The 23,729-nt window shown below is 41.0% G+C and overlaps 2 protein-coding genes across 3 annotated transcripts; both read right to left on the bottom strand.

Moving 5' to 3' along the window:
* Positions 1–2,722: 2,722 nt before the first annotated feature.
* On the bottom strand, positions 2,723–8,933 carry LOC146669750 (putative nuclear hormone receptor HR38). Its single transcript, XM_085406297.1, has 7 exons — positions 8,796–8,933; positions 6,577–7,418; positions 5,804–5,933; positions 5,399–5,562; positions 5,060–5,262; positions 4,769–4,947; positions 2,723–4,674 (listed from the first exon to the last, which is right to left on the bottom strand). Exons 2-7 carry the CDS (start codon positions 7,414–7,416, stop codon positions 4,412–4,414), a joined length of 1,779 nt encoding a protein of 592 aa, XP_085262423.1. The 5' UTR covers positions 7,417–7,418; positions 8,796–8,933; the 3' UTR covers positions 2,723–4,411.
* Positions 8,934–11,908: 2,975 nt separating this feature from the next.
* Positions 11,909–21,872, bottom strand: dgkab (diacylglycerol kinase, alpha b). 2 transcript variants are annotated; one of them, XM_085406298.1, is made up of 25 exons: positions 21,716–21,851; positions 21,084–21,196; positions 20,930–21,015; positions 19,590–19,666; positions 19,153–19,297; positions 18,685–18,759; positions 18,481–18,530; positions 18,078–18,152; positions 17,805–17,921; positions 17,582–17,699; positions 17,314–17,402; positions 16,280–16,390; positions 15,874–15,972; positions 15,738–15,788; positions 15,518–15,591; positions 15,298–15,372; positions 15,113–15,198; positions 14,942–15,031; positions 14,695–14,855; positions 14,516–14,580; positions 14,288–14,378; positions 14,003–14,183; positions 13,767–13,887; positions 13,597–13,657; positions 11,909–12,894 (listed from the first exon to the last, which is right to left on the bottom strand). In XM_085406298.1, exons 2-25 carry the CDS (start codon positions 21,122–21,124, stop codon positions 12,814–12,816), a joined length of 2,220 nt encoding a protein of 739 aa, XP_085262424.1. In that variant the 5' UTR covers positions 21,125–21,196; positions 21,716–21,851; the 3' UTR covers positions 11,909–12,813. The 2 variants fall into 2 exon arrangements, with proteins under 2 accessions (XP_085262424.1, XP_085262425.1); XM_085406299.1 differs by lacking the exon at positions 21,084–21,196 and having other exon boundaries at positions 21,716–21,872.
* Positions 21,873–23,729: the final 1,857 nt, after the last annotated feature.

Here is a 23,729-nt window from a genome sequence, read left to right on the forward strand (position 1 = left end):
GATGCACCAGAGGTCCCCTGCACTGGGGCTGAGCCCCCCTGCACCCACCCGCCCACTGCTCTGGCAACACAACAGCCAGGACCCAAGCCCCCAAGGCCCGGCCAGCACCCCAGACCGGGGGGCGGAGCACCCCCAGACCCCCAAGCCTCCACGCCCGTCCCGGACCCTCCCAGGGGCAGCCAGGCTACCAGGCCAGTAACCAACGTCCGCCAGCACAGACCCTCCCCCATCTCCGCTGTACGCAGCCAGTTGTCGAGTGACGAGTTGTCATTTCTGTTAAACTCATTTGAAATCCACCTGAATGCTGCACATACAGTTGGTCCATTGTAATTTAAAGTTTCCACAGACTTATAGGCACACGGTGTCCACACATAGCCTCTTCCTCACCATCTGATGACAAAATTTATGTTATGTGGCCAAGCAAACTGAAAGACTCTTTAAAGACTGAAAGACTTTACTCTCTCGACTAAACACGGTCCTTTCTGACTCCAAAAATGTATTTGGCAGCAGCCTAAGCTTTAATGTTGAGCTTTCAAAAGCTAAAGTCCAGAACAGCAGGAGACTTCCCAGTGCCTTTGTGCATTACTTATATGGAGACGATGGCTACTGAAAAAAATAGATACAAATTAACTCTCCATTTTTAAGTTAAAAATTTAATCTGTCCAAAATCTTTTAAACTAAGTCTTTCCTAACTTTGCTAATTGGCAATGGTATAATGAGCTAAGATGGCAAGTATTATAAATAGCAGACTATACCTGATTTCTTTATTATGCAAAATTAGTCATAGTATGAAACAGAAGGTAGTATGGCAAAATGTAGTTCTTTGTGCCACTGACAATAAGCCACGGGCCAAATTTATCTAAAGAAAACTTCAGCATGTGGCCACAGCTATACAGTAGTTATATGTCTGCAAAGTAACTATCAGGTTATTGAATGGATATACTCAAAATTAAATTGCCATGAAAAAAGCTTATGCAAGACCATTCTGGACAATAACGCATGTCACGTATCAAGAAAAAGGCCTTTCGTCTGCAGAAGATGCAGAAGCAAAAGTGAAGAAGGTTTTTGGAGTTTGGCACCCATATAGCAAATCACCATGACAAGGGTGTGTGAGGGGCAGAAGGCAGAGGCTGAAGGCGGCGTTTAGTCTGTCAGGTCAAAAGTTAAGGAGCAAATAGCATCTCCAAAGGGTAGCTTTCCACTTTTGGAAAAAGGTGGTGTCAAGAAACACTGAGATATATTCACAGGAGGATATCTTTTCAACATGGGTTAGAGTAATCTGAAGGGACAGCATGCCTGAGTCAACATGGACATGTGACCAGTCAAACTGAAAAGAAACACTGAAAGTCAAAACAGATTATCAAGTCAGATAAAAGGATTATACTTTTCGTAACAGTTAAAGGAACTCTCAGAGCCGCCGCGTTTGTCTGAGTTCTCCTTATGAAACGAATCGCCTGCTGCTCTCATTACGCCTGACTTGGGCAGCACGTTTGCCATTTTGTAACATAATGAACACTTCTTGCCCCCTCCTCTTTTCTTCCCTTGTCACTTTTTTTCCACTGTGTCTGCCAACACCAAAATCCAGCTGACCAGTACGTGGTGTGCAGTAGGATCAGGTGTCGACTGGCTGAATGCAGCCGCGGCTACAGATCGCTGTGGCTGAGAGCGCCGCGGTGTCGTCTTCCTCCCATCAAGGGTGCTGCCAACATTAACACCATGTATGACAAAACAACATAGACTTGGTGAAAAGGACTTTGTTTAGTCACTTTTCATCACATCATTAATATGTAGCAAGCAGCAGCACAGTGGACAGTGCCTTAAATAAAGTCTAAGCGCTGTTTCTTGCACTGAAACCACCAACTAGACAGTTTTGTTCTTATAGCACAACAACATTGAATCTACTTAAATGTCTGTCATACTTTTTTTAAATACACAGCTCTGAGAGGCTCGATTTAGACACAGTTATGCTTTGAAGTTAATGCTAACAGCAGCTTGCTAACTTATCAACAGTGTTGGCATGCTAGCATTCAGTCCTGGTGGTCCCCGCCGTGCTGTTCTAAAAATGCAACAAGGGCAACCTGGCAGAGTCAGCGAGGAGGCCGCCACGTACTGGTACAACAAGAACTAATGTGTAATTCTTAATTTTACTGCATCAAATTTGAGGTTTTGAACCTTTGAGTCATAACCCTGTTATTTGTTCTAATTTCCATTTCAGTGAGGGAGGAAAGCATTTTGCTTACATTTTTTAAATCTCGTTCGGGCCTCTCTTTCTCAAGTGTCTCTTTAATGGGCCTCAATGCTTATGGTTTCACAGCTACTGCATGACTTTTGGTTGCTATTTTAAGGTGGAAATTTTCAATGTACATTGAAGTAAAGAGATCTCAACCATGCTAGCAATCTTAGTGTAACCTAAAAGCCATTTTTGGCTGCTCCCTTAGTCACATGGGATCACCAGTGTAGGTAGCTCTGCATATTTGACTTGGCAGATTTTTACACCGGATACCTTTCCTGATGGAGCCACTAAGAGATTCATGTCTCCTGCCAGGATCAAACCGGGGACCTTTTGCTGTTAAGTAAATGTGTAACCCACCACAGCATAGAGCTCTTACTCGTTCATCTTACTTTAGCATATGATGAGGAATAAAGAAAGGAACCCACAATTATTAATTAATTATAATTGACTGTCAATATCCTGATAGTCCATGTGACACAAACAAACCCATCATTTAAAAAATAGCTAAGAACTGTTAGAAACTACCTTCCTAATTATTTTTGTGGTCATTTTTAAGCCTTTTCAGTAAGTATAACTGTTTATTCCTGGGCTGTCTTTAGGCTTAAAAGTTACTTTTGGCTGCTCCCTTATTCACAAGAAGTCACCACAGCACAGTAGCTCCACACTTTTGATGTGGCAAATTTTAACATCACATGCTCTTCTTAACACAATCCCATTTGCTTCTCGTGGAATAAACGGCAGATGTATTGCTTTTTAGGTGAACGTGAAAACTGCTAAATTATCTTTCAACCATTTTTTAGATAATTGTAGAAACTCTAATCTGTGCAGTTACCTATTTCCTAACATTTAAACAAAGTCAATTCAAGGTGATTTCCAAAAGATTCAATATCAAGTATTCGCTGCCTTTTAATTTTTTTTTTTTTTTGCACCATTTTACAAAAGGCCTGGCATTATTTTGCACGCACACAAACTCATACAGAAGAAGTACTTTTCATACCATTTGAACACTCAAGTGCTCGTAGCTGCTCACGTCATCACGTTTCACCGTGATTCCTTAAGAATTTTCTTTCGGTCATTTTGAAATCAAAATATAAATCCAACATGTATATAAAAAAACAACCAAAACAAAACTGCACAATTCTGAAAAATATGGAAGACAGGTGGAGAGATTTACAGTCACAGAATTGAGGTCCACAACATGTAATGTATCTGATGCCTAAGACAAGAAATATGTCTGCCTGCGAATTTGAATTTTCTGGCATTAATTTATACAAATCATACAAGACTCGATCTGGACGGCGCCACCGTGGTTCTAACGTTCAGTGCCTCTGTAACAGAACAATTTAATTTTACATGTCTTAAACAGCCTGTGACTCATGCCTGTGATAAAAGGGCTTTGCTATATGTGATGTTTGGAATAAAGGTTCACTTAGTGTGGTTGATGGAGTGAGGTTTTATGAAAAGGCACTTTGTATTTTCACTTAGCAAGTCAATTTTCATTCTTACATAAAGCCCGAGAAGCCTGTCGTCACAGGTGTATGCAGTTTAACAGGAGAGCCGCCTGAATCAGCCTTTAAAAGGTGCTGAAAAGTGACAGGCGAAGTGATATGGCAGATTTTTTTCTTCAGCTTAAGGCAATTAGGTTTTTAACTGGTAGTATCAAAATAAAAACTTTGGTAAACTTTGGTCCAAGACCTTCCACATGAGCATGTTTAGTACTGCGGCTATAGTTTCCATAGAAAGATATAAGTAAGTATTTTATTGTGGAAAAGTGGGACTCTTTCACAGCTGCCTGTCATCTCCAATCTCGGCCTCTGAGTGGGCCAATCAAGCAATTCTGAAAACATGCTTTAAAAAAATTAGTGTGTTTCTGAGTATTTAACACTGCATGGCATCTACCATGATATCCATGTGTTATAGGCTGCATAGCAGGACAGGATTCACAAATAGCACTGCAAAAAAGTCACCTTTACCAATGCACACGAAATATATATAAACAGTGTCATGAAATATCAATCTTTTACAGCATTCACACAGGTACTATATTTAATAGCACTTAAAGATAAAAAAATAATGGTCTCTTTAACTATGCTAGCACACCTCCGTATGCTAGAAGGAGGTTTAGTAGAGTGGAGTGAAAAACCTCACGTTTGATGCTTTTGAACTCTTTTGTTCATTTTAAAACGGCAGCGTATCCATAAAGATTTTCTCCACTATCGGAGGAGGAGGCACCAGGTCCTCCAGTTTCAGGTAGAAGATGCGCTGCAGGCCTTGTGTGCACAGAGTCCTCAGTTCAGGCAGTTTGCCCAGAAGGCGAGACTGATAGTTGGGTTGCGTCCGGCTCAGTTCTGATCCATTTCCACTCACGTGTTCCCTTAGACAAGCGATGAGGTGACTTTGAAAGTCCTCGACCCGCTTGGGCTCTTTGAGGCCGTGACGATCTAAGGGCAAAAGAAGTTTCCATGAGAAACCCCAAATATAACGACAACCTTGAAATGCGATGAAATTCACTAAAAGCAGACAAAGCTTCTTTACCGGTGATGATGACGAGGGCTGCGAGGCAGGAAAACAAGTAGACGTCTAAGTTCAAGCGGCGAAGGCTGTGCGAGAAATCCATTATGGAGTCGATCCAGTCACCGAAACTGCGAGCGCACTGTAGTCGGTGGAGCACCACGCCATTGCAGAAGATCAGCTCATTCTTTTCTGGATCTGACCTGAATTATTTTAAACCATTACGTCAGTGAGAGCATTGACCAACGTGAAGGAATGTAGCAAAATATTAGTGAACCACACTTTTTTTTTAACAGCAGAAGAAAGAACACTGACCTGTAAGCCAGGCGGAGGATAAAGAGTTCAACAAAAGCAGATTCGAGGAGCAGCTCCTGGTCTTCTGTGCAGAAGTCCGTGAATCCTGGGATGGCTTGAGCCCATTTCCTTATCACATCCAAGGAACCAGTCAGTAAATCATAGAACTGCTGGATATCACCAGCATCCTCCTTCTCTTTCGAGCTGTCTGCTGTCTCCTGGTACTGAGGAGGGGAAAAAAGGGTTAGTTAGCTAAAGAGATTTTCAGAGGGCTATTTAGTGCTGTTGGTTTGACTCTACATTGTCACCAGTGTAAATTCAGATGAAGAAGACATGGGTTAGCTACAAGTTTTGAGTTACCTTGGAATAGTCAAGCTTTCCGATGGTTGGGCTTGAGTCTAGATGAGCCCTGACAAGCGAAGCTATGATGTTGACACTGGGGGTCGTGGATGAAGCCTCAACTGGGATCTTGGGCTTGGAGGGCAGGCGACCTCTGCGACCTTTAAGGCTGTCCCTACGAACAACTAAAAGAGGACAAGGCGAGGAACATGTTTATGACTCCTACATGACTCTTTCGGCATTTGAAAAACAAAAGCTGTATCAGCTGACGTTTCCCTTTTTCTTCAACTGTCAATGTAAAGCTCTGGTTACATATGTCTCTGAGCTTCCTGGCTTTGCTGCTGCAAAACTGTCATTACGAACCCCGATTTGTGGCTGTCATGCATTAGCCACTGCGAGCTTTGAAAGAGTATCACATTGCATTACCTTCTTTGACCATTCCCACTGCAAGACATTTCTGGAAACGACAGAACTGGCATCGGTTTCTCCTCCTCTTGTCTACTGGACAGTCTTTATTGGCAAGGCACACATACTTTGCATTTTTCTGGACAGTTCGCTGTCAAACACACAAAGAAAACACATTAATATGGAATCATAATGTGGCAAACATATACGACTGCAAGTGACTGAAATGCACAAGTCTTATTTTTGTTTATAGCATCAATTTCTGATCACCAGCAACCCTGACTTGGATGAGTGGTTAAGAAAACAGATTGATGGATTTCTGCTCAATCAACTGTGAGCCTCTCTTAAACAAAGATACAGTGATAACTGGTACATTACTGCTCAGTATAAGTGCTAAAAATATTTTTAAAACAATGTAATAATTTTATTATTTGCCAATACTGAAGCTGTGCACTTGTGTCTTACGTTAGCACACACAAACTCACTTTATAAATATATTTCTGAAGAATTATCGCCGTGATTGCACAGTTTAAAAAATATAACATGACTGCTCTCTGGTGGATGTGGTTTGCTCACTTTGTCAGTGAATCTAAATCATCTTAAATATATGAAACATATGTGCACACATGCATAATTACTGCAGTTTTTTTGTTACTTGTTGCATACATGACACACACACTGAGATATCAGCTATGACTGCAGGTTTATTCTCCTTGATGACTGCAGCATCATGTACTCAGTCAAACAAATCTGTAATCTTAAAGCTGCTAAATATCTTCTTTTCTTTTTTTTACCTTGAAAAAACCTTTGCATCCCTCACAGGTACGGACTCCATAGTGCTGGCAGGAAGCGTTATCACCACAAACTGCACAGCGACTCTCGTTGGATCCTGGGTTTTGCGTTTTAGGAGACATCATGGCACCCTCCGCTGTCTTGGGGCTTTCTAGAAGTCTATGCTCCAGAGAAACTGGGGGGCAGTGAAGTGGGGAAACATGCTGCTGAGGAGACAGGAAGAAGTGGTCTTCCTGGCTTGGCTGAGCATCCTGGTGCTGCTGCCCCATGGGGGAGTGTTGTTCTGGTGCAGAGCTGAAGGTGAAAAAGGAAAGCTGCTGAGCTATGGCAGCCTTGTCAGCCACAGAGGTCAGGGGGGCTGAGGGGTAGGGGCTGAAAGGGGAATCCCAGACAGGTGCAGACTCTGTCTGAAAGCTTGGTGTTGGAGGAGAAGCAGTGGCATAGACTGGGCTGCCATAGTAGTCAGAGCTGCATGACGACAGCGTTTCGTCAAGGCAGTTGAGTGCAAAGGATCCTGGGTAGCAGCCATATACCTGGAGATCATCCAGCATGAAGGCCTGGCTGTGCATCTGAGAGCTGGTGCTTTCAGCTACTCCTGTGTGGCTGAATGAAACCGTAGAGGCAGGAGGAGAGGTGGTAATCTTACAGGAATATGCATCAAACTCCCCGACATAGCCATTTCCAACCAAAGTGTTGATGCTGGGCAATGAAGATGTGGACAGCTGGTCCTTTTGGCCACTGAAGTCCATCACCAGTGTGGCACTGAGGTCAGGATTCAAGAACTCAGAGCTGAAGTAGTTGTCATGGGGCAGGGATGCATACTGGGTTTGTACACAGGGCATTGCTAGGAAAGAGAAAACCAACATTTAAAACAACTAAAATAAATCCTTAAAGATAAATACTGATTCATTTCTGGGTAACAAACACGACTTTATTAAATTCTCTATCTGAACACTGCATCTTTGTGAGGTAGATTTAAAGCAACACAGTCTAAGTCAGATATTCCCATCTCAAATTAGTGCAGTAAATATGACTTTGTGATCATTTTTCGAAATAAAACCAAGTGAGTTAAATCACTCGAGACAAATGGCCCCAGTAATGAGCTGACTCTTTAAACATGTGTTAGAAACTAGATATTGCTACTGGATATATAATGGTCAGCATTTCTTAATGCTTCCTCTATAACAATCTAAACAGAGGGCAACATTAACACCTGAAATGTCCATCTCATTTCCCCAACATGCCTCTAACTTTATCAAGGGGCCTATTCGTCCCCTTGAAAAAAATGCAGAGGGTGGTCCAGCGGAGCAGTCAGGTATTGTCAGATATTGTGTTACTGGCTGTTAACGCTCTAAAAACCTCCTTCAGTAGAGGGCAACCCCTCTTTCACAACGCCTGTACTGGGGCGTGTTGCAGATTGTATGTCGGGGTGGGCTGACTGCCAGCTGAAATGGGAATAGTGGCAAAGTCTGTTTATGTGCATGGGTGGATGGGCGTGTATCTACAAGTGTCCTTACTTCTTCATTTTATAGCTTTTTATTTTTTTTCTCAATACAGAAGCTGAAGCATGTTCTTTGAAAGTTGAACTTAAATTTGCACAGCTATATTTGAATCGTGTGGAAACAAAACTGCCGAAGGGCCCAAATAGTTTTCAGCATGTAAATGCAAACAATTTTATGAATCTTCTCATTTCCCAACAGTGTTATAGAGCATGAAGGCCATTAACACAAGCACATACTGACAACAGAGGACAAAATTTGAACAAATGGAAATAGTAGAATCACAGCAGTCATATTAGTACTTGCAGATACCGTAAAATGTCCACGTTAATATCAAAATACACTCCCATAATTCACTTCATCATATTATAAGAATTAGAAAAATATCAGTCTGCACTGTTTAAGTTTATTATGGCTAAATATAACACTCATATCCCTTCTTTTATACCAGTGAGGGTCTAGCCAAATCAAGTGGACACTTAAAATCATGACCTCCGGCAGGTAGTTGAACTAGAGCAAATATGACACCATCAAAAAATTAGTTTTTATATTAGTAAGTAAACTGATGCAAACCTCAAGCTACTGATAACCATTTTGCCTTATGAGCTTAAGCTATGACAGAGATACTTATTTAGAAGTAAAGATGCAAACATGCGCATCTAACAGCAGCAGTAATAAATAAAAAACAATAACAACTCACTAAAAGTCCACTTTTTACTCACCTGGTTTATGCAAATATCCCGAATTTGACGTTTTTCATTTATTCCAAATTAGAGAAAAAAAGATAAATGTCACCTCGGTTAGCTTCTGTCAGCACACACACTCATTCAGGCACATTCACACACAACACACTCCGGGTCAGACCGAGGCAGACGGGCTCCACTCCGCTACACTCTTGTTTTATTTTGGGCTGCATCGACAAAAAGGCGTGCCTGTGCCCAAACATGGTTTTGGGGCGGTGGAACGTTCCGGGTCGGCAGCCAATCAGCTCTGGGCTCGACGCAGACGTTCTTCCGTGTGACGCACGCACGGGATTCCATTGACGCAAGATCCGAGGGAGCGTACCTGCTAAAAATACACCGCAACGAAAGCGGCGTTCACGTGGGGCTATTACTGGATGAAAAATTCTAAAAATAACCGCAATTTGGAGGCGCAGACGTTTTTTGGCTGGAAATGTGGATATTATACAAGTTTACACCAGCGGGGTGTGTTATCAGGTATCAGACCGGGAAACACCTGCATATTTTTTTCAATTTTTCAGAAAATAGAAAGTCTCTACTGTTTCGCAACTAAACGCTTTGGGGGGGAAATCATCACAAGCACTTTTAAACGTTTTAACTGGAAATATACTTTTTACTTGTTATGTTTTTATATTTACTTCATACTTTTACTCGCATTTTTAATTGCTGAAATTATTCAAGAGCGTGGTCCATTACAATTTTTAATTACAAATGCAAAATTAATAATAATTATTAATAAGACTGAGTGGCAGCTGGGTGAAGAAGGATAGGTGAGGCTAATCAGGGATGAGGATACAAAGGAAAAGTAAATATAAAAAACATGAGACAATGACTAACATATTCAAATGTTGCGTACAAGAACATTGGGGGGCAAGCTAGGAAAAATAATACAAGCAAACGTACTAAAATAAATAACTGGAATACAAATGGGAATACACTGAAACAAAGTGCTAAAGGCTCGAAATATAAAGAAGGAAGTAAAAAGTATTAGGAACCAAACAGAACATCAAATAGCAAGACTTCAGTCAGAAGACTCAAAACTCCATGTCCAAACCCGGGACTATGAAACACATTTCCAAATATGTCAGTGACTTCTGAAGCATATTGACTGTTAACTCTGTAAACTTCTTTGGAGCTGTCAGTTAACTCTACAGATATGTAATATTCAAACAGAAATTTGTTTAGATTTGTTTTTGTAATTGATGTTTCTGAGATCAAAAATGACCTTTAAATCTCTTCGTCTGTGCTTATTAAGCACTTCTGTTACAAGAATATAAATACCCCGAGTCCTGTATAAACTATTGTCAAAACCAACAATTTAAACTTACATTTACTTTGTAAATTTGTCAGCATTAGTTTAAACATCACTTAATACCCGCCCACTGCAAACCAGCACGCTCTTGAACACTTGAACCCTCTCTGGGGATACTTGGGCATGATCCAGCTTGTGTAAAGAAAGTGAGGGGGCTTGTTCAAGCAACTGAGACCGGAGACCTGACGATGACGCAGCTGTAGATGCTGCCTGCAGTTACCAGAGATAATTACGGGGGTTTGTGTTTTATCTTTCACGGTGGAAAACACACACGCGAATAAAAAGGGAGAGTATCACATCCAGTGTTAGTTTTCTGAATCCTTTACGTAGCATGCTTAATAGGTTTCATTAAAAATGAACTTTTTTTTCTCGTTTGCCAGATTTTGTGAAAATAAATACGATAAATAGTGACTGCTGCTGTGCTTTCGATGAATTTTTGTTGAACTGTTAACGCGAGCCAGCAGCGTTAAATCATCTCTGTGTATTCAAATAAAGTCAAAGAGGATTTCATATCTAAATATAAGATTACTGCTCGTATCATTTGTAATTGCGAACATGTTTTTAAAATGGCTTAATGGCAAAAAAATTTTTATTTAATCTTTCATACCCGCTATCTTCCTCTCTGGTAGCGCCTGACGCTTCCTGCCCAAACATGCCAAACAGGTCACACCAAACTTCGCTGTTGCCCTTTTTTTTTCTCCACCAAACCTACGTAGCCTACCTTGGGATTAGTCCTCGTGCTCTTCCTCCCACGCCAACGCAAAATCTGCCCCACTCCAGGCTGACCTGTTTTAGTACAAGGGAAATGCTCCATAGTCATGCCTATTAGGTAAATAAATGTGTGAATTAATATAACAATAACAGGTAGCAGATTCCATATCTCAATTAACCTCCCATTTACAATAAGAATAAAGAGATTTTTCTTTTGTATCTTCAGAAAATTATTGCAAGACCTTCATGGGGAGACATTATAGTGTAGACACACATCCAAAGGACAGAAAACAAAAAGTATTTGTTGAATAGACTTAAACAACCACACACATATGTCTCATCAGCCAATCAGATGGCAGCAACTCAGTGCATTTAGACATGATCAAGACATACTGCTCAAGTTCATACTGAGAACTGAGCAACTTTTAATATTGTTGGTGCCAGTCTGAATATTTCAGAAACTGCTGCTTACTGGAATTTTCCCACACAATCATCTGGTGAGTAAAATGAGTATCCAGTGAGCAGCAGTCCTCTGGGTTAAAAAGCCTTGTTGATGTCGGAGGTCAAAGGAGAGTGGCCAGTGGCTTGGAACACTTTGGACCTCTTAGTACCAACTGAACATCGTTTAAACACCACAGCCTACCTGAGTTTTGTTGCTAATCCATTTACAACCACAATGTATTCATCTTTCACAGTGAACATCCCTCATCACAACGTTCAAATAATCACAAACCGGTTTCCCAAACATGACAATGAGTTCACTCATGTGGTCTCAGCAGTCACCAGATTTAAATTCAGTAGAGCACCTTAGAGACATGGTGTAACGGGAAACTCATGTCATGGATGTGCAGCTGATAAATCTGCAGCAACTGTGATGCTATCATGTCAGCATGGACCGAATTCTCTGAGAAATATTTCCAGCAACTTGTTGAATCAGTTCCAAGAAGAATTTAGGCATTTTTGAAAGAAAAAGTGTTTGCAGCCCAGTACAAGCACATTACAAGTGTAAACAAGTACACTCAATATCCAACACAAGACTACTGAAAGTTGAAAACACATTGCCAAAACAATATCTTAGCTTTAAACTTTATTTATTCAATCACAAAGTAGAATACTTTGGCTAGCTTCCACCCAATGTTAGCATGACCTCATCAGTCATGTCTGTGTGTTTGAGAAGCTTTTTCAGTGCGAAGGAGTCTAATAAAAGTGTTGACACAAAGAATTAAATTGACAAAGTGAGGTTACAGGACAAAATTGGTAAAGAAGCTAACATTAAATATGATTTCAGGTATGTACACCGGGCATATTAGACACAGTGGAATGCTGCTGCCATTAAACTCGTTAAATATGGGAGGGCTGTATTGAATGCCTCTCTCTTTATCACTTTCATAACTCAAAAAAACCCAAAAAAACACATATTCAGTTACATTCAATCAAGAGTTCCTTGCATTATTCTATCAACAGTTCTTTAAGAAACAGTCAAAACATTCACATGAATATCTTCTTATCTATCTTATTGTCTCTCAACTGGATGAACACTGGCAATGAAATACATGTCAACACACAGGACAGTTTATTTGGTGAACTGCTTTTTGTCACAAGCTGCACAAGGAAGTACAGATACTACTGTAAATATGATTTAGCACAACAAAACATCACAACATAAAATACAGCTAGTACATGCATGTTCCTTGTGCTTATACTGTAGGTACACAATGTGCTCTGATCCTTTATCTATAGAAACATAATGCATTGCATGAAAATTGGCACACAAAAGCAGCAGTCAAACTTGTCAAGTTTGCACTTTTGATATTGGTTTGTCAGTGTGGCATCTCTCTATGAAAGCAGTATCTTAAAATGATGTCAGGAACTGGGGGCAAAGGAAGTAAACAATGACAACACACGGTTACACACTCAATCCAACGCTGGTGAGCTGCAGTGATCCTCAGAGGGCCAGAGGACGTAGGAGCCACGACTCTATTTGAGGTGAAAGAAGCTGGATGGTTTGGTAGGTGGAGCCATTAGCATGCTAGCTTGGTTCTTGTGAGTTATGTGGATCTAAAATTCATAAAAGATGCAATTTAGGTTAGTTTAGGTTAGCCACAGAGCTCCTTCTTTGTTGCTGGGTAACTATTCATTTGCCCAGCTGTCAGTAGATACTATGTGGCTCATATCAAGTTATTTTTTAATTTGTCTTTGGATATGAACGCACAGAAACCATTCCCATTGCTCTTTAACTGTCTACATTTTAGCAGAAGTCACTAAACCAATCATTAATACTCTCATTACAGACTTATCCAGCTGTGCTAGGACACCCCTGTCCCCAAGGGGACACAGTCTTTTTGTGAACAGGGCAAATTGCACTTCAAATATTGGCCCACAAAATCCAAAACATGTCTCCAAAAAGGAAACAGTTTGGAACATCCCCATAATACTTGCACATGATTGCCTCTTTCTGTCTTACCCACATAACAATTGTGAGGTGGTCTGAAAGTAGCGCTGCCACTCAGTTCTAAGCGAGAGCCAATGATCTTGTGTTAATATCTGCTGGTCAGTAAAGATGGACACTTGGACTTGACCTCCAAATTGCTTCAAGTATCTCTTTTAAGTTATATTAATCACAATCAATTCTGGTTATACTTGCTGTAGAAGTAACATGATTCAATTTCTGATCAAAAGACATTTATAAATGTTTTAGATTGCATTATGTTGCCGTTGTCTCTTCTCTTCCCCCTCATCATATTATTTAATAATGCTTACAGTACAAGGAGGCTGCATCCAGGGCTCACCATCGATCTGCATTGGAAATGCTTTAGATGTCCTGCACATAGGGAGCAATAACAGCAATGTGTAATTATACTGCACTACATATACACACACTGTATGGTACTGAAAAATATTCCTGTTGTTTAGTAGGTAAAGTTCACAACCTAATGGTAATCTGGGAGGTCTGTGCCAGTCTGTGCCCAGCGCTCTTCAGCCCAGTATAGATTTGTCCCATCTCTATAACCCCTTCAAGCCCGACCACCTCCAATCGTTTATCGCTTATATCTGAGGAGTTGTTAAAAAGCAGAGTAATTTAACAGTGTTTGTAAATGTCAAATCAGGACTACAATCTATGACAATGATATGTGAGGATTCAGGAGTGTAAACAGCTGAGTCTCACCTTGGGAAACTATTTTCAGAGCTTCAGGGTCAGTGATAACCTCACTCTGCTCCAGCCCTGCCACGCCATCAGACTTCTTAGACTCACCCCAGAGGTTGGAGCCTCCGTGCATGCTGGGTATGTTGAGGACAGCTATGCCCTCTAGAGAGACACGAGTCAGGTCCAGAGGTTTTCCGCAGCACTGGTGTTGCAAATACAAAACAAAACAAAATAAAAACATTTCAGCATTATTCACAAATATGCATAGTTCTGGTAAAACAGCCTGACTGTGGCAGAAATTCCGACCTCAATCGTTAGACAGTCCTTCAGCCTCTTACAGGACGATGAGAGGGTCTCCGAAGTGGCAAATTCAAAATACTTAAGTTTGTTCTTCATTCTTAAAACGACAGAGAACAAGAATTTGACCAAAAACAAACACACAAATAAAAAAGCCATGAATTTATTTGTGAAGTAGACTGAGCTCTGTTACACCTCTTATGAGAAAAGGTTCAGACTGCTAACATAAATTCGTACCTGCTGTTGAACCTCTGGGGATGTTTCTCTCTCATGGAGTGGAAACGATGAGCAATAGAAGCATCCTGCACACAAGGATGAAAGTGCAATCACATGAAAAACGATCATGAATCATATTTCATGCAATGCATTCATTTTTCTGATGAATGCACAAACTCCCTGTAGAGTTCGTGACTCACCACTCCAATGGAAAAGTAGTTGTTAATGATCTCATTGGGCACAGGGTCTCCTGCCTCATGAGGGTCATTCGGTATCACTTGGATACTCCAGCGGTCCATGGGGACCAACTCACTCCCTTCAATCTCTTTCATGATTTCTTTCAAATCTGACCCGTCGTATCCTTTCATGGGATTATGATAGAAACAGCTTAAATATGTAACTGACATCTGACACTTTCATTAAAGTTCCTGTTTTGATTGTTGTTACCTCCTCCCCAGCGTAGGCAGCGAGCCAGGTCATTCCCAGTGCCCAGAGGCAGCACAGCTACAGAAGGATTCACCTGGAGGTTTTCTTTGTCTAAAATCACAAGAGATGTTATTTAGTGCTTCAGACGGTTAGCTCAACCTGCTGTCTGAAACTCAGCAGGACACGCATTACCTAAAGCATCCAGAAGCCACCCAACGGTGCCGTCTCCTCCACACACCAAGATCCTGTAGTCGCACAGATTACGAAAGAAGTGCAGACTGAAAGACAGAGTCAGCATTAACATAAATATACTCAAATGACATGTGCATTTGAAATCCTATAGAGTCCTATAATGTGTTTAATGTGCACTGCTGTACCCTGGAGCAGGGCCTCCATCGGACAGATTGTATACTTGGCGTGGATTCAACAGGTACTGAAACTTCCTGAGCACTCTGCAAAGACAAAGCAAAAGCTGTTATAAACTGCCAATGACACAGTATTATCCTATGTATTGATATGGAAGCAAGCATCTCCAAAATGTCAGATTTTTTAGTATGGAGCGTGAAACTTCTGATCCCATAGGACTGTGCTGCCTACCGTTCGCCTTGTTTTCCTCCACTTTTTGGGTTTACAAACACCAGCAGAGGGTGGGTACGAGGAACAGGAACAATCTGAAAAAATCCCACAGATTAGGATCCATTAGATTATGTAAATCATCTGCAAAATACACAGACATTGAGTTATATGTTTTATATACATATAATAGCTCTGGTGGCTCTAAATTCAGTTTATTTAGTGAGATTTGATATTGGGAGACCTGCAGGATGTGGCCATCAAGAGTGACATTCAACAGGCTGGTGTCCTCCTCCTGCCAGAAACAAAAACTTAGTGACCAGCTCACAGACAGATGGCCTAAAAATCTACATTCATAGAGTAATTTAGAGTCATTTTACCTTTGAGACAGCGTAAATGGCCCACGGAGGCAGTATATGATCTTTCAGTGGCCCGCAGTCACAGTTCGATAAGCCACGCAAAACACATTCATCATGACGCTTAAAAAAACAAAACAATACTCAGTAAATTAAAAATGGTAATCTGTTCTTACTCATTCAGCTATATAGACAGAGCAATACTTTTCAGCCAATTACACACATTCATACAAGCACCGTTTTCCATGCCTGAGTGCACACACACACTCTCGCACTCCAATGGAGTCATCATACTTCGACATACTGACTGGAGGAGCCAGCTGGTAGCCACCCAGTTGGTGGAGGACCCCACTCTACCTCCGATTCCACAGTGATATGATACTAAGCAGGCCCGATCACATGCAATCTCTGTATTCACTAACGTACTCACCAACTCCTGGCACCACACGCAGCGCTTCCCGGCCAAAGTTTTGATCTTCTTATTGCAGACATCACACTTGCTGGCACCGCAATCAGCTCTGATCCAGTCATGAGCTGGTATCTGAGATGCAGAGGAGGCACGAAACAGGCATTATGCACAAACTGCCACTTAGCACCAGCGGTAACGTTGTCTGGTATTGTTTTCACATTGTGAGTCATGAATATTTACAGAAAGTGAATACTCAGTTTTAAAGGTGGATAAGTTCAACCAGCAGATGCGGGTGAACCAAAGAACCTACCTGCTTTAATCTAGTGTATAAACATCACAGAAGAAATCACTGGGATCACTTTTTTTCTTTTTTGAAATCTGGAAAAAACAACTAATTTGACAGCATGGATGGGTAGCGCTATGTTCACATATTCATTCATTCATTCATGCTGGCTTGTTTGAGCCGACTTATGTGGCAACCCATCCCTGCATGGCTGCAGGAAAAATTATGTTATAGCTGACTTTAAAGGACTCAGTACAGAATACACCCTGCTCCTAAGCAGCTGTGGAAAATAGCTGCAGATTTATGGCTTCATGATTGAACTGAACTGGCAGATCGAATAAAAACAAACCAGTTCCACCTCCCACAGCAGCTCATTACGGATTTTTTTTTTTACTGTGTCTGCTGCTGCAGGAAAGAAAGTGACCAGGCTACTATCTGTGCTTGTGCAAAAGTGGGACGTTTAACAGATGTACAGAGCAGATTGTGCAGGCAGTAATCCTCATTTTTTTTAAAAACAGTGAAAAAAACAGAGGCTGCACTTACTGACTAATGCACTCTAAAGTTCCCTGTTCTTAATGTGCTTGTGGTCATTGCCGTTTGGTTTTTAAAAAGAGAACAGGTGAAGAGAGAAGATGCGACTATATCCCCATAAACGCACTGAAAATAGCATTTTGCATAAAACGTAAGTGCTGTTGTAAATGTAACCGGATATCTAAAAGCAGAAATATACATAAACCAAAGGGAAATTAAAAGCAATCATTGTGTTCCTTACACCAATTTCCTGTTTAGATTTGACAAAGGTACGAGCGCAGGGCTCGGGATTCTTGTTGGCACACTGGCTGTGGACGATGTACTTGCAGCCTAGAAGGAGAAAATGCAGTGGGTGAGAAAGGTTCTTAACGTTTAATATCAGAAACTGCAGCGATGCTGATAGAAAGCAGAGTGTACAGGTGTCACTGTAAAATGCACGTCTCCACCAGTTCATTTATACAGTGTAAGAGGAGCTTGGCTTCCCCCTGGTGGCGGTTGTGAGCTCTTACAGTTGCAGCTGAGTCCTTGCTTCCCAAGGCCGAGCAGCATGCTCTCACACACGCTGCAGTAGGTTGGCTTGTTAAAATGCTTCATCGTCCATATGTGCTGCCCATCCTTTTCCGTCATCTTTTGGGAATAAGAGAAAATAACAGCAGTTGGTCAGATCTTTTAGTTAAGTCAAGGCAGTTTAACAAAGAAAGGAAGGATTGCATAAAATGTTTTTTTTTTCACCTTCAGCCCCAGCAGAACAAGTAAAGGTGCATTGTTCATGCCTCCCTTCAGCCACTCCTCCAGAGTGACGGTGCCACTATCATCCACATCAATCGCTGTCATCATGTCTTTGAGCACCTGTTCCATCACAAAACACCAGAAATTTATACGAATCTTCTGTCACACCCTCAGCCTGTGTTTTCAGGTGCCACACTTTATGTGGGCTGGTAAACAAAAAAGTTCAAAAGCCATGCAGAATAAGAAGAAGAAACAAACAGAAAAAAAGACTCATACTGGTCTGAGTTCAGTCACGTCCCAGCCCAGATAATCAGCGGCACGCATCATTTGAGTGATTATACGATCCACTTCCTGAAAGAGAGACAAAAGAGTTCTGGTGAGATTGGGTGTAACTGTATCCATCCAAACTAGCGCGCAAAAGTAATCTAAGACAGTCAGCGAGGCGCCAAGTGCAATGCACTTAAAACATCGCAAAATTAAAACATTATGTATGCTACAGCCAGAGAAGTTATATATGCGAAGAACTGGCCAAAACTGAGTCCACATGTACAGATATAAGTCTAACTCTAGAGAGATGAATTTCAGTACCTTAATTTTTTCAACATGAATCAACAGGTTTTTTTACACTATACACATAGATCTATATCTATCCCCTTGTCAGTAATTTTGAGTAACTTACAGAGCTGTCCAGGAGTCCGTTGCCATCTTTGTCGTAAAGTTTGAATGTAACTAGAACCAAACAAAGTCAGTTAGTCAGTTAGCTAACCGTGGGTTTTACAGTCGCATATCCTCAATTTTAAGACCTCAGCAATAAATGTGGATTAAATGCAGCTGCAACTACAATAAAAACTCCCAATATGATCAAAAGATAAGTCAAACCAACATTCGAGCTTCTCCCGCGGCTGTTCTTTCTCCAACACTGAGAAGTAACAGGACACATCACGAAGAAAGACTCCACCTGAAAAACAAGAAACGAACACAGTCCTCAGATTTAGTGAGGTTTTTTTTAAAAAAAACAGCAGATGAAAATTGGTGGGATATCAAAGTAAGTATTTTATCATAGTTTTGTTGCTGGACCAGGTGCACTAATCTGCAAAGTTCGGCCTTCAGCGTCATTACTGTGACCAGACAGCAAGATATGAAAAAAATAATAAGCACACAAACAGGTGGTCACTGAAAAAATACTACCTTAGCAGATCAGTCTTTCTTTTGATAGTTTTCTGGGAGTTTTGTGCAGCGTTTCCAGCCACATCCAGGACTGAATAGGAGTGCAAAGAACATTTTTCCCCCAAACTCTGTGCTGCACAGTTTTGTTAAAGGACAACAAAGTCAGAATATAAAAAGTCTTTACCTTCTTTGGGCTGAGGGCTCTTCAAGGAGCCGTTTTGCTCCACGTTTTGGAAATAACGAAAAAGCCGCTGGCAGAAATCTGCAGGGAAGTCGTCCACTTCTAAGTAGGTCTTGAGAAAGAGACAGAAGCCCTCGGCATCGACGCACTAAAGAGAGAAGTTGAAGTTATTTCCAAATGAGACAAAAGGATAAAACATTTACATTCAGAGCAACAGTCTGACTACGATTTTTAGAAAATGTCATAAAAAAGTGGTAGAAAGCTTCCTAAAAAGACCGTGTGCGTTTTTAATCAAGAACATTGTTAAAAATAGAGGTAAAGCAAACTTTTACAACTAATAATACAAATGAATAAATTCATGTTTGATTTGTTTGTAATAAGTAGAGTATTAGGAACATTTGACACGGGAAATATAGTATATGATTGCCTAAAAAAGTTACCTCTCCAAAGCTGTGCTGAGAGAATCGACCGCCTGGATGAAACTCCTTAATCACATCTTTCACCCTCAAATTGCTCTCTGCAGGGAGAAGATCAGAGAGGTCAAAACGTAGCTGTAGATGTGGATACACTGTGACTGTCAGTCATTAAATCTGGGTTTGGGCCTTGCAGTGTGAGGTAATGCACACACTACCTTTCCCAGGTCTGGAGAGGAGCAAGTGTAATTATCCATTCATCCATTATCCAGCGTGCAAACACTAAAAGCCTACAGACCCATTTCATTTCTTCTAAAGCCTTTGAGTGGACAGTGGATTATTTTCAGCCCTTTAGCACACACTTTTTTGTCAACACGTGCATGTAATTCTGCGTTCGCTCCAGCCCCAGCGAAGGGGCAGCATGCACTTATGTTTGGGAGTTGCCGCTTGTGATTTTGGGTGGCTGCTGAATGAGTAGCATTAAAGTAAGGCAGTGATACCGACTGCAATTTTAACTGAAATGTTTCCGCCTACATGCAGGAGCAGAGTGCACATGTGTTGCAGGTTAGGATCTACAAAGTTAACTTTTCATATTTTTGTTGGACTTTGCCTGCGACACTCCCGTCTCCACTTATCTTGCTTTTTTTTTCACTGCCTTCATAAATCGTTCTGAAGACTTCCGATATTTATTCTGACATTATCCAGTGCTCAGATGTTTAATTCATTAAAAAGGAGTGAAACAAAAGTGTAAAGTAAAGTAAAAATTACACTTTTTTGTAAATGTGTGATGTGGTTTCCAGTGTCTGTGCAGCCAAGAAGAGTGTTAGTGTTAGTGTTAGATTAGATGGAAGACAGTTACACAGATCGAGAGCGGAGCTATCATAACACATCTGGCCAGTTCATCCTCAGAAAGGTGAAAGCCTGAATTCAGTGTACATGGATGGAGTTTTTAAAAAATACATTTACAGTCATAAACTGACACTGTGAAATAAATGGCATATTGAGCTACCGCTGCTTTATTAATTTAACAGAGAAATTTGCCAGAGTATTGAGTTACACTGCATTTTGTTAGTGAGAATGCACTTGAGACTTGCGTGGCTCTAATTACAGTTTTAATGCACGCATTGTTTTTATATTCTGTCCTGGACGCTGTCGTCTTTGGCCTCAGTAATCACTCATTGCTTTAGTTTTATGCCTTTGATACAAACACAACAGTGTATCTTGTGTGCATCAAGTGCTTGGTGTAAAGGGATTTGTATATACATTTTTAATCTGTAATAAACGTGTCAACTTTATTATTATTACGATTATTGTTCCAGTTTACTTTACTTACAGGTTAAAAAACAATGTAGAAAATGGAAACTTACCTTCCATGTAGTGCTGCAGCTGGATAAAATCCACAGGAGTCAGAGACCCTTCTGTATCATCAGAGGAGGCCATCCTGGTCTGCTCCCTGAAGAATGAGGGAACAGTGACTGGACATTCACAGAGGTGTCAATAACACCCAGATAAAGCACTAACCTGGCCAAGGAGACTGCAGAAACTAGGAGGCAGCCATACATGTAACATGTTTTACGTCATGTTTTGTGTTTTGTGTCAGCAGAACTGGTTTGCCTCCATTCCTGGGACTGCCACTAATGAACAGAGCATACTTTTCTTAAGGGATACCAATCTAAAAACTTGCTATTAAAACAACATTGCTTCACTGACCACTGCTGATTTTAAGGAAAGAGTAGTGAAAATCAGATTGTATCATCCTGTAAACATGGAGCTGAGGAGTAACAAGTAATAACATCAAGAGCTCCAGATTGTGACTACTGACGATCAACTGCCAGCAGCAGAGAAGCGGAGGAGTAGATGTAACACTGGCCTGTAGATTTTCTGGTTGTGCAGGTGTACCTGTCCGGCTAAAACCACTTTTTAACTTCCCATCAGTTTAATGAGCAAAGCAGCAATTAAGACCCCTTTTAAAAGGGGGCATCCGTCAAACAGGATTATAATGTGAAGCCAGGATGTCAGCCTGGCTGACACACACACACACCACACACAAAGGCACACATTTACATAATATTTTAACTTGTTCGGCTCTCGAAGTGCTGCACAGGTGCTCGGACAGAAGGAGGAGGGCTTGTGAACTCTAACAGGCTTCTTACCTTGACTCTCTCTCCTGGGACGGAGGATGGGGGGAAATAAAGTCTCTCGTAGCTTCTCCAGCAGCATACACCGCTGCTATGCTGTTTGATGGCAGCTGGTGGTTGTGGGTGAATGTCTACTGCGGTATTAGCGGATAAGGGATTAAGAATGGGCGGAGGAGGAGCTTTTAGCGACATAATTACAGATAGTGGCACCGCCTAGCGCGTGCACGCACAGAAAGGCGCACGCGCGCACACTCGTTAGCGCTATTGTGCCCTTACAACAGGTCAACACAATTATCTAAACACTGCGGCTCTCAGCCTGGACGCTGGAATGTAGCGGAATGCATGAACAGGTGCGAATGAATGAAAACTCAGAGTACGAACCGGTGAAGCGGCTTTCACGTGTCGTTTTTTAGTTTAGTCCCACTTGTGCGTGGACTCTTCACAGTATACTGGTTTTCCACCCTGAATGTTCTTTTGACTTTTTGTCGTAAATTATGACTTCTGGTGCAAAACATGACTTTTTATCGTAAGTCGGGACTTCTGGTGCAAAACGTGACTGTTGCCTCTCACATGTAGACATTATGCCACAGACAGACGTTGGTGGGGTCGAGAGATCTTTTTATTGAGGGGGACAGCTGTTTAACTGTTAAATGTCCTTGGCTTCAATTGTGTTCTTTTTTCGTTGGTGTTACCAGTGGGTTTTTGAGTCAATGCCAATATTTAGAGAATAATAAAATCCTTATACATAATACAAGGAAGGCTGGATCCATGCTTTCAGATTATTTACACCAAATTTTGACCATACCATGTCTGGATACCTAAGTGTATTGAGTTGTTGCCATGTGATTGCATGATTACATATTTGTTTAAAAGAGCAGTAGTGCAGTGAATGGGTGAGTATATAAATTTATATATTTATATTTATTATATTTATACAGTTTGTTAAAGTTATATTGAAAAGATGACAGAGGCATTGTTTTTACGTTCTAGCAATGAATTTCACAGTGCTAGTTATTTAGTGAAGATGCCTCTCCACCACCATGTGATTGGTTGATGCTATTCTGCTACATGTACTGCAGATACTGCTGAAATTATTGTTTTTCACAATGTGCTCTGTAAAGGAGTACTTGACAATTATCAGCCATTCTGAAATATCAGTCCTGCTCTGATTGACTCAAAGGTTGGTACAGACACTCATGGTACCTCAGGATGAATTAAACAGGTGCCCTCATGAAGCCAACAAAATTAAGTTGCGTGGTTCTTTTCAGGTTTGCAAACTGAGGAAAATCTATTCCTTGGTAGCATCGTGATGCAGAACACTCTATTCTGTATAAACATATGTAAATCTCCACATAAGCACATTTCCAGTATTTCTCCTTTTCAGTCTAAAAAAAAAGCTCAATTTGAAATGAGTATGTGGGGAAAAAGACGTTACTAGAGACATTTAGAAACTGCCTAAAAAATTGCCTAACGTGTGGATAAGGGAAAAGCCAAACTAAATTTAAATTTGTGCACCCAATTCTTGTTTTTGAAAGCCGGATAAGGAGGTGTAGCACCCCATTTTCTATGTTGCTTATATTCTGGATAGAAAATAAAACGTTTCTAGATTTTTGAAAGCTTGAACACCAACAACTTGGATTTCCTACTTGGAAAGTCAGAGCAGCCTTAGCAAGCCTAATTTAACAATCCAAGATGAAAGATGAAAGTAAATAGTTGTAAAACTGTAAAACGTTTAATCTGTACTGCCAGTATTGTGTATTTGTCATATGTCGAGCATTGTCCTGGCTCTATCCAAGTATATGCTGCAGTATAATGCTGCTGATACCTGAATGACTCTACCTTGCTAACACCAAAACAAATCCTGTTTTTCCTTACTATTTCTGAAAACTGCTAACTTGGGAGTGACATTAATTCCTGAGATTCCTGACATTCAAGTTCCAAGGTGCCTGGAACATGGCATATATAAGCTGTTTTCCTTCCAAGAAGGCTCTCCTCGCCTAGGAAGGCTGGTGCCTTTCAGGCAGCTAAC

Source organism: Rhamphochromis longiceps, linkage group LG5 (assembly GCF_057381845.1).
Source record: "Rhamphochromis longiceps isolate RC_006_pf linkage group LG5, R_longiceps_female_GT1.1, whole genome shotgun sequence".
Classification (NCBI taxonomy): Eukaryota; Metazoa; Chordata; class Actinopteri; order Cichliformes; family Cichlidae; genus Rhamphochromis; species Rhamphochromis longiceps.